This window comes from Pollicipes pollicipes, unplaced genomic scaffold, assembly GCF_011947565.3.
Source record: "Pollicipes pollicipes isolate AB1234 unplaced genomic scaffold, Ppol_2.1 Scaffold_2555;HRSCAF=2994_pilon_pilon_pilon, whole genome shotgun sequence".
NCBI classification, from domain to species: domain Eukaryota; kingdom Metazoa; phylum Arthropoda; class Thecostraca; order Pollicipedomorpha; family Pollicipedidae; genus Pollicipes; species Pollicipes pollicipes.
This window is the reverse complement of record NW_023596136.1, coordinates 24,900,547-24,911,570: the sequence shown is the minus strand read 5'-3', so window position 1 is coordinate 24,911,570 and position 11,024 is coordinate 24,900,547. Positions and strand designations below refer to the sequence as shown.

The following is an 11,024-nucleotide window of genomic DNA, read 5'->3' as shown; positions in this document are numbered from 1 at the left end:
ACATTGTATCATACGTACCTCATCCGAGAACCTACCGCCGACTCGGACCGCTGCCAACTAGATAACTCGAATATGAATACACTGGCCTTTGCCGGCGCTGCGCTGCTGACGGCTGCCTTTGCCCGCTCGCTCCACGGTCCGGTCGCTGTTGCAGTGCCCCGCCGGCGCCGGCGGGGCGGCCGGGGGCGGGGCCGGGGCCGGCCTGACGGCGAGGCGCCGTACGAGACGGTCAACGGTCGGCCGGCGGAGACGGCGGCGTGGACCTCGGCTGAGCCACGCCCTGGCGAGTGGCGGCGGGAGGACCGGCGCAGCGACGAGCGCCAGGCGGACGACGCCGAGGACGAGGACTACGAGGAGGAGGAGGAGGAGCCGCGCGGCGATGCGCTGCACTGCCAGCGGGATGACGAGCGCACCGGAGACGATGTCGGTCAGGGGAAATCTCACCACGATGAGCACTTCCGGGAGGACGCCACCCGCGAAAGCGGCCGACCGGAGGACGCGTGTGGCGCGAACCACCACCTGCAGGAGGACGCCGCGTTCGAGGACAGCCTGCTGAATGAGCCCGAGCTGGTCGGGCTCTCTCAGGCCGCGTCCGACGGCTCGTTGGAGCGCGCCGGCAGCGTATCTCCCATCAGCGCTCTGCTGAGCGGTGCCGCCGGAGACGCGCCTCCGAGCCCCGGCCGACCACCGGCGGGCGGCGGCGGCGGCGGCGGCGGCGGCGGCGGCGGGCCGCGCGGCTACCCGGCCGAGGTACCCGGCCTCCCACCGGCCGGCTCCTCGCTGCGGCCGGCCGCCGACACGCGGCCCGTCTGCGACCCGAGCGCGGTGCTGGCCGTGGCGCGCGATCTCTCGCAGCTGGCCGCGTTCGGAGCGGCGCCGAGCGCGCCGGACGGGCCGTACGCGGCGGCGGCGGGGTACGGTGTGACGACACGGGGCTCGTACGACGCCGCGGCTGCCGTGGCGTTCGCAGCGCCGCCTCAGGGACCGCCGCTGGTGTACAGCACGGGGCGAGCGACGTGCTACGACCTGCCGCCGCACGGCTCGTCGCCGCTGCCGTACGGCGTGCCGGGGGCGGGAAGAGCTCCCGTGTACGCCACGGCGCCGCGCGCCACCCCGCCCCTGACGCCGTACAGTCCACCGCCGCAGGGTCCTCCCCTTGTGTCGTACGGCACGCCGCATCAGACCCCGCCGTCGCTGTCGTACAGCACGCTGCCGCCAGGTCCGCCGCCGGGACCGCACGGTGCAGTCCCGCAGAACGCCGCTCCCACGGCGTACGGCGCGCCGCCCCCGGGCCCTCTCCCAGCGCACTATGGCTCGCCGCCGCGGAACCTACCCGCCTCGGTGTACACCGCCTGCACCCAGGGCCCGTCGCCGGGCGTCTTCAGCACTCCGCCGCAGAACATGCCCTCTCCTCCCTACCGCACTCCCTCCGCAGCCCCCGTCACCGGCGGGGTACGGCCCTCCATCGGTCGCGAGCGCAGCACCGCGCCTCCAGGGGTCTCCCCCGACCGGCGGCTGGGACGCGCACTGCACCGGCGCCGGCGCCGAGTCGCCGCCGCCGCCGCCGCCGCCGGCGGCGGCGGCGGACAGTGCCCGGCGGCCCGCGTCGCCCGAGATGGGGCAGGCCGCTGCACAGCCGCCGCCGCCGAGCCCGCAGAGGCGTCCGTCAGAGAGCGCGCGGCCGCAGCCGCGGCCGCTGCTGGGCCGCCGGCTCAGTCCGCCCTCTGGCGAGGAGGCCGGCCGCCGGGCCGACCCGCCCCCCGTCCCCCCCGCCGCCACCGCCGCTGCCGTCGCCCGCCCTCCGGCGGCCGGCATCCAGTGCGTCACGTTCGTCGACGGCAAGGTGGTGCACGGCGAGATCGACGACTCGGTGTTCCACATCCGGGACATCCGGCTCACGGACGGCTCGCTGTGAGCGCGGCCCGCGCGCCCTCCTCACCCCGTGGAGGACGCGGTGTCCCTGCGGGGACACGGTGCGTACCTGTGTATACTGCGAGCGCGTGTTAGATGGGACGTGCTATGGTGGTATCGTAGTTCTTTCAGGAGCCGGCAGACGGTGAAGGGCGGTCTGATAGAATATTCGGTACTTAACTAACTCACTGTGTTGTAGGGGTATTTTCTCAGATTCCGTGCGTGTGATCTTTAGTGAAATATCACGGTGAAAGACTGCTATGCTCGTGAATTGCGCCCACGCGGCAGTGCGCACGTGGGAATGCATCGCGCGTTTCGCACATCGTACGCGCACACACAAACATGCATCGCACATCAGCAAGGCGCCCTCCAGGATTCGCCCAGCAATACAGTATCGAGGGCTTTCAGGACACGACCTCCCAACTCCAAAGATACCGGCTGCCCTCCGTCCACCAAGCACACACGTTTGCCAAATGTTGCTGGTAAAAAAGACTGTATACATGAAGGGGGGGGGGGGTGAGGGAGACAAAGGCTGTGGCGCGCAAGATCCGCCGTCAGCTTTTTCTGACGGCGGGATAGCGGGAAGGCCAGTGCGTGGTCACAGAACTGTCTGCCATCCGCGTGTGAGGGCGTAGGTTCACGTACTCGTGATGTACATACGTGTGGTAAACGTCACTCCAGCGGAAAGGCACTTTGACGCCCTCGATTTCATCATGGCACGTGTTTCCTCGCCGAATGGCTGCTGGAGTCCATCACGTGACACGTGTCTGTTTTCGTAACGATCGGGAGCGGATAACGCTGAGCAGTACCCGGCATGACCCGGTAATCGCGGCGCCCGGCAGCGGCATGATGATGTTTTTTTTTTTGCGGGGGAGGGGTCTGCTGGAGGTGCTGATTTGCCAGTTGTAACATTCTTGCACACTGATCGGACTGTTTGTGACTCGTGAAATACACGCTCATTGACCCGTCGCTTTCGGTTCGTTTGAACCGCGCCGTCGTCTCAGCGTTTGGACAGGGTCGTCATTGTGGGGAACCGGCCCTAGCGTTACGAGGCTCTACATCCGGAGAATTACCGCTCGACGAAAAAACTACGAAGTCGCAAAGAAACTGACTGACTGCAATGCGTCGCACACCTTCGCGTACCGTCTCATGGACCACCAGCGAATGCGGTGGCCCTGTCGGCGCTCAGAGGCTGCCGGGGCCGTACTCGAACCCGTGCCCCACCACACGGGTGGGAGAGGCCCTGCAGCGCACGGCCGCTGTCCTCCGGACTCCACACCGTCAACGGCCGTTAGTGTGAACGCAAGGACCTGAGTATAAATCCTGAGGCTGGGGGACAACCCCGAGAAAAGTCCATCCTCGCCATTACGTGGGCCCCGAGCCCAGGCCAGGCTGTTTTCACGACTCAGCCGCATCCGACCCGGAGTCTTTGGACGTAGACGCGAGTCCAAGTCCCTGCGGCAAGTACTGCTACCGGAGATTAAGTTTACTCGCGACCAGCTCAGTCTAACTCAACCTCTACCTGGCACCCCACCAAGTCGGAATCAAATTGTCATCGTGTCGAAGACATTTGTTTATATCCTCTACAAAGTTTGAACGACCAACGCTAAAGCTTCGGGGAGCGGCCGAGACTACCCAGCTTTGACAAACCTAGCCCAAACCGTCCGAAGCAAACCTTGCCCAAATAACGAAGCAAATTTTAGTAGATCCACTACGCATCTCCCTCTTGCACGTCACTTGTTCAGCAGGTGTATACTAAGCGTTACTCGGTTTGCCTTTGCTCTGCTATTCGAGTACTTCTGATGACTACTTACTACCACTAGCGTACACTAATCCTTGTACATAGTACTACCACTTGCGCTTAGCACCACTGCTTGTACTTAGTACTTATTCTTGAATACTAGAATAATCGCAGTTGGGACCTTATGTGAGAACTATACGTTTGGTCCGAACCGCTGGTGTCGAGGACCGTTGGGTCAGTACCCGAGCCCGAGTGCCGGTGTTTTGCGTCCGCACCGTTAATCATAGGTCATCCTTTTCAAAGTGGTGAACTCGAGTCCAAATAATCTAAAATGAACCATTTCACTAGAGTCAATGGTCATAGCCAGACTCCCAAGAGGCCATGAGTCCGGGTCCGGGTCCGTCGTGGCGACCAAAGTAAGGCTGTCCTGCTTTGGAGCGACTGAGAACGGCAGGGCACTCCGTCGCCATACGTGCTGACTGTTGGGCTACGCTGCCTTGCGCGCGTGCCGCGACCCTCAGCGCCAACCCGTGACACTTAACCCACGACTTTCGACGCCAAATCCCATTGGTTCACGGAAGTCTGTGTTAACATTTCCGACGGATGAAGACTCCCACATGTGACACTGCCGACAGCACGGCAACAATGCGCAACGATGGATGATTTGCACTCATAGAGCTTCCTCCCGTTGTACAAACACACTAGAGCGCTCCCGGTTGACGTGACGGCTACACTTAACACTCGGAGGTACGCCACACCCAGGCCACAAGACGGACAGCCAACTGAACCTCACGCATGGCGACATCCGAGCCTATCACTCTCGCCACGAATCGGAGGCCGGAACACTCGCCCCGTTCCACACGGCACAGCGCTCAGTCTCACCACTCACGCCATACGCCGACACATGCCATGCCTCTCTCCATTCCGCAGCACTCGAGTCTCTCACCACTCGCGTCACAAGTCCGAACACCCGCACCGCATCACGCGCGCCCGGCCCCACAGCCGCCTCTGACGCTGCCGGCCGTCTCAGAACTTAAGGCTGAAGCCGCCGGCCGTCTCAGAACTTAAGGCTGAAGCCGCCGGCCGCCTCAGAACTTAAGGCTGAAGCCGCCGGCGCCGGCGGCCGCGCCCAGCTGAAAGCCGACGTCTTCATCGCCCAGGTTCTTGCGGCCGGACGGCGGCTTCGGGCTGTGGCCGGTCTTCCTGTGGCCTAGCTCGGACTTGGCCGGCCAGGTGGGGAACATGCCCGGGTCGATGGGGCGAGGCTGCTCGTCGAAGTAGCTGTGCGCCAGCGCCTCGTCAGCCGCCAGACGGCGCTTGGGGTCGTACGTGAGCAGCTTGTTCATCAGCGCCACGCCCTTCTCCGTGACGGCGCCGGCCAGCTTGTTGGCCAGCTGGTTGTACGGGTACTCGGTGAAGGTCATCTTTTTGATGGCCGGCAGCTCACTGTAGCCCGGCCAGATCTTCTCGTTGGGCGTGCCCAGCTCCTTGAAGATGCGGTTGATCTGGTCGGCCTCAGATTTTCCGGGGAACATGGGCTCCATGCGCACGAGCTCGCCGAAGATGCAGCCAACCGACCACATGTCGATGGGGCAGGAGTACTCCTTGACGCCCAGCAACAGCTCCGGCGCCCGGTACCACAGCGTCACCACAATCGGCGTGTACTGCTTCAGCGGCGAGCCGTACTCGCGCGCCAAGCCGAAGTCGCCCACCTTCAGGATGCCCTTGTGCGAGAGCAGCAGGTTGGACGTCTTGAGGTCGCGGTGCAGTATCCAGTTGTCGTGCAGGTGCCGCACGGCGCGCAGCATTTGGATCAGCAGGCACTTGACCTCGCCCGTCGTAAACGACTGCTTCTTCAGCTTCATCGTCTGCATCAGGCTCTTGAGGTCGTGCTCCACGTAGTCCATGACAATGTAAATCTTGTCCATGTTGCTGCCGACCACGATCTCGCGCACGGTCACGATGTTCTCGTGCTGCGCCTTCAGCAGCGTGTTGATCTCCCGCAGCGAAGTGATTGGAAAGCCCTCCTTCTCGTTCTCCATCTTGAGCCGCTTCAGCGCCACGATCTCCTTTGTGCGCTTGTCGACGGCGCGATACACCACACCATACGTGCCCTCCTCAATGCGATTCAGGCAGTTGAACTCCTCAACGTTGCGGCAGCCCTGCACGGCCGGCAGGTACGGCGGTAGCACCTCTTTCATCTCGACCGGCGACGGCGGCGGCGAGTCGGCCGCCATCAGCGCCGGCGGCGACGGCGGCGGTGTGCTGCGGGCGGGCGAGCCGGCCCGCAGCGGCGACGTCGCCTCCGGGGACGAGCGGCTAGTCTGGCGCCACCGACGGCCCGTCACAGGTGGCGTGGGCGAGCGAGACGGCGCCGCCTCTGCCACGTCCGCCTCCTCGTCCTCCTCCTCCTCTTCGCCGTCCTGCTCCTCGTCGCCAGCCGATTCGGAAGAGGACGACTCCTCGCTCTCCTCGCCCTCTTCCTCCTCCTCGTCGTCGTCGTCGTCGTCCTCTTCCTCTTCTTCCTCCTCGCCCGAGGAACGCTCCGACTCGGCCTTCTTGACGCGCTCACGGTCACGCTCTTCCCGCGTCTCCCGAACGTCGCGACCCTCCCGTCCGTCGCGACCTTCTCGGCCCTCCCTTCCCTCACGTCCCTCACGACCCTCACGACCCTCACGAGCTTCGCGCCCCTCCCGCCCCTCGCGCGCTTCTCGTGGCTCACGCTCCTCCCGCGGATCCCGCTCTTCTCGCACATCGCGGTCCTCGCGCGGCGGCCGTGCTGACTCCCTCTCCCGCTCCCGCTCACGCTCCGGCGCGCGCTCGGGCGACTCGGAAAGCAACTCCACCACGCGGCGCGACTTCTTGCGCCGGCCGTCGCCGCCCTCACGGTCGTCGCTGTACTCGCGCTCGCGCTTCAGCTCGATCTCACGCAGCTCGCGCTGGCGCAGTTTCTCCACCTCGCGGCGCTGGCGGCGCGCCTCCAGCTCGCGCCGCGACATCTCCTTCTGGTGCTCGGACACGCGCACCGCCTGCAGGAATCGCTCGCGGCGCAGGTCCACCTCGGTGGGTGGATCGCGTCGCTCCTGGCGGTGGCGCGAGTCACGCTCGCGCTCACGCGGCGGCAGATCGTCGGCCGGCTCGCGGTAGGCGGCGCGGCCGTCGCGCGAGTCGACCGGCAACGGCTCGCGCTCGGGTCGCCGCTCGCGCCGGCCGTCCCGATCTCGGCGTTCGCGCGACCGCGACGGCCGCGCCTGCTCGTGCGGCTCGTACGCGTCCGACGGCGGCCGGTGCGCGTCCACTGGAGGACGGTGCGCGTCTACTGGAGGCCGGTGGGCGTCCGGCGGCTGGCGGTGGGCGTCGCGGCGCTCGCGGTGCTCGCGCCGCTGCCGGCGGCTCTCGTGGCGCCGGTGCTTGTGCTTGTCACGCCGCTTGTGCTCCGAGTGTTTGGAGCGCGCCTTGTGCTTGCTGCCGGCCTGGTTTTGCGGCGGCTTGATTTCGAGCGAGTCGTCGTCGACCAGGAACTCGCGCGGCTCTGAGATCTCGCCGTCCTCACTGCCGTCCGACATGGCGCCGACTGGGGAGGAGGTGCGGCAGTCGCGGCGCCACGCGCCCGCCCGGGCAGGGGTGCAGCAGCCGACTCAGCGCCCCTTACTGGCCGGACTTCTGCTCTGCTTGGCAGGCTGGTCTGGACAGCTGCAGCCTGTGCCTGGGAATAACAAGGAAGTATTAGCCACTGGCTAGTTGTCTGAAGGGTGTGAGCATCTGCTGCTATCAGCCAAGCAACAATATGCAAACAGCTAAACAAATATGGCATATGGTTCCCGCAAAAACATCCAAAAATTGAGCTGGGGTATGCATTATGAAATCAATTCTGGCAAACCAGTGCAAAGCAAACATCTTTTACAAAGTTCTCAGCCTTGAAATTTCCTTCAAGGTTGGAATGCTTCCTCAGATTATTGTCCTCTTCAGTGTGTTGGCATGCATATGTTTTGGCTAGTTAACTCATGACCATCATCAGGCATTATAGATCATCAGGAGCCTACATTCACTCCTTGCAATTGCTAGGATTCCAACCAATGTCTTTTAATTGTGAGCCCAGACTTCTACTAACTGAGCCTACTAGGAGGGAAGGACAGCCCACTGGCTGAAACATGGTGTTCATACTTTGTATTCATACAGATACAGATGACGGGCAGCACATCTTGGACAGCCTCTGCACACAATTCATCAGCACTAACCCCTTGTTGACCTGTTGACCCTAAACCTAGACATCTGACCTGCCTGTCCTATGTCAAGGTAAATTTTGAGCAAAGGAAGAGTACAGGTAGCAACCTTCCATCTTGCCAAGACCCTGCCAAGGCTATTCTGAGTGCTGAGTCACAGACAAAAGAAACAACACATTAATGATGACACTCATACCCAAGAAACATACCTAAGAAGCTTGTGTGGACCTGCCTGGTATCATTACATACAAAACAGACATTCTGAACAATTTAGCAAAGCCAGTCATTTCTCACCATAAACACATATTCAACCAAAAATGCATGAGCACTGTGTGCTGACAAATGCATTACCTACATATTGTAAGGCTAATTACCCATTTGGACCAATTATTGGCAGAACAATTGTCCTGTTTGTTTTTGATCCCCTAAATTGCAAAAAATGCTCTCTAAGTGACATTTAATGCTAGTAGGCATACCATAATGAGGTATATCATCTTTAACAGCCTTCTCTTTAATGTTTTTCTAGCTTGTGGGGTAAGCATGTCAATAAAAGTCAAACACCAGAAGTGACAATATTATATACAAATAAGCAACACATGTTTACTCCAATTCAACAGCAATTTCCCATTGATAAAGTGTGCACAGAACACATGGTACACATTTTTATCATCTGTATTCATAGCACAATACCATGAATACCAGATGCAGGCATGATAAATGAACTTAAGCTATTTGGAATTCTTCACCTTAAATAACTCCAACAACCACAGGCAGTGGACCTGTGACCAAGGTTAAACCAAAGGACATCAGTGCACAGGTATAAGTCAGTGTGTGTTGGTATATGTCAAATATTACCCAAATGCTGGCATTTCAGGCCTGACTATTACCCTAGCAAGCAAGACCATGTTCTGATGAGTACAGGATGAAAGCATCAGCACTTGCCCTGTACTTGGAATGTATCTATGTTTGAGGTCATGGAAGTCTATTAAGAAAGTAGCTATCAAGAGGAAAATAAAGAAAAAGAGAACACATATCAATGGGCTCACAAACCACAACTGTGGGCTCACCTGACATGGTAAAATGGTTCACATATCACTCGGTGCCTCTGCCAGCTAGCATACCATTACAGCACCACAGTTTGTGGATGCTAGAAAGCCACTCACAGGAAGCATTCAGGCAACACATAATCATACGAACAGGCATATCAGCATTACGGGCGGGACAGTTTTTGCACCTAATGATGCCTAACATGCTCCTTGGTGCTTCGTCAAGGGTCGAAATTACGTTGAGCGCAAGCACTTTAAGCCCCCAAAATCAGAAATATCTAATGACTTAATGTAGTACATATCCCTTTCCCACCTCACCTTCAGCAGTGTAACATAACCAACCACGCTTCAGCCGGCATTCCGCGAGCTTGGCTTAATCCTTAAACCAGCTAAACCCACGCTCCAGTCTGCGTACAAGACGTAAAGTGGCTTGTTTGATCTGCGACGATTGTGGCGTGAAAGTGTCAAAAGCCCCGGATCGTAAAAAAACGAGCATGCAGCATAAACTGTGGCGAGAACGCATTGTATGAGTCAGGCATTTACCGTTTCATGTTAATCTCGTATTGTTTTTTGACAATAGTTCGAAGGCTGTGCAGCCGAAAACGTTGTACCATCAAATGTGTGTTCGACACAACGTCAGTTGAAAGCATTCCTGCAGGCGATGCGCTAATCGAACGGCCTGTTGAAGACGAGAAACACCGTATTCTCATTATATCATGTTTCATTTCTGTTATTATTTTATGCATGTAGCCACCCATTGGCATTATGCATTTGGTATTTTATGCCCATTACTAACTACACACATACTAGACTATGAGCCAAGACAGGCACCAACTTTTCATGCTAATACAACTTTATTCATGCCTCAAACCAACTTCAGAATGGGTTGCATTGTTATTTAAATGGACATCAGCGTCAATTACTTTATGCTGTATTATGAAAATCATCACATTGTTTATCACAAGTTTGCTTCAATGTGCAGCATGCCACTTCTCTTCCTTCTTTGGACTTGCTGGATGCTTTTTCACTAGCATTTTCATCTAACTGAGCTGACAAAGTTGTGGAAAATTTGTATAAAAGAGGAAGAAAAAGGAGGTCATTATGTTGAATGATGTAATATTATGAGCTAGTCCATTCACCAAATTTTCCACTTTGGAAATGGAAAATATTGATTCATCATTCTATGATCAGTGCAAAACTTTCAAACTTCTGCAGCCACATTAGTTCTCAACATTGCCACTTGTGTGCAGCACCAGTTTTGAGGTTGAAGCATTTCATGCAAGACAAGCTGGCCCCTTTTCCCACTGTCACAATGCCAGCTGTCTAAAGATGATCATTAATTGGTTACGTCATGAGTAAGAGAATGTTACATACGTAACATGAACCAAAAATCCCAGGGTGCATCAAGATGCCTCAATAACATTGGTTTCTGAAGCACGAGGGAAGCTTATGGGGAAACAAATGAGTGTGTGGGATGGGGTAGCTCACTGTGGTTGAAAGGGGCCCAAAATGGGCTCTCAGGTCTTGATGGTTGTAATATATGCAAGTGACAAAGCATGTCATTCCTTGACCAGAGTAGGTTTGGGTGCAAAATGAACTTGATGACTGGCAGCCCTTATGCCTCAGCCATGGTGAGGGTGATTAACATTCCATGATAAGCAAAGTTTTGCTACATTTTGCTCATGATAAGCATTAGTCTGTTGAAAAGATAGATGTATGCATGTGGTCCTCCTGTATCATGATGCACAGTACATATAAAACTACACCTTTCTGTGGGACAAGTTGCACTACATTTGTATTGTATATGTATATGGTGTATATGGCAAATTACCCTAAGTCCTGCAATGGATATGTAGGGTTTAGACATGCACCAATTGAGGTTATTTGTAACATTCTGTGCCATATCATGTACCAAGCATACTATGCTGCTGGGGATGTGTATCATTATGACAATCATGGTCATGATGGGAGCACAGTTCACTTGGCAGCCATTCAAATAAAACAAAACCTCCATTTTTCCTGAAGTGCACCTTCACTGTAGCTCTAAATTTCCAATACAGCTCTCAGTATACATCCACAATCTTCTTTAACACTCAAAAACAA

General features: G+C 57.4%; 1 protein-coding gene across 1 annotated transcript; it reads right to left on the bottom strand.

Annotated features, from left to right (window-relative positions):
• Window positions 1–4,219: 4,219 nt before the first annotated feature.
• On the bottom strand, window positions 4,220–9,347 carry Pitslre (cyclin dependent kinase 11B pitslre). The gene is made up of 2 exons (XM_037222653.1): window positions 9,240–9,347; window positions 4,220–7,358 (listed from the first exon to the last, which is right to left on the bottom strand). The coding sequence occupies exon 2, from the start codon at window positions 7,216–7,218 to the stop codon at window positions 4,741–4,743; it is 2,478 nt and encodes an 825-aa protein (XP_037078548.1). The 5' UTR covers window positions 7,219–7,358; window positions 9,240–9,347; the 3' UTR covers window positions 4,220–4,740.
• Window positions 9,348–11,024: the final 1,677 nt, after the last annotated feature.

Bases quoted from the DNA above. Each gene is read 5' to 3' on its own strand.
- Pitslre (XM_037222653.1), bottom strand. From the start codon at position 7,218: ATGTCGGACGGCAGTGAGGACGGCGAGATCTCAGAGCCGCGCGAGTTC.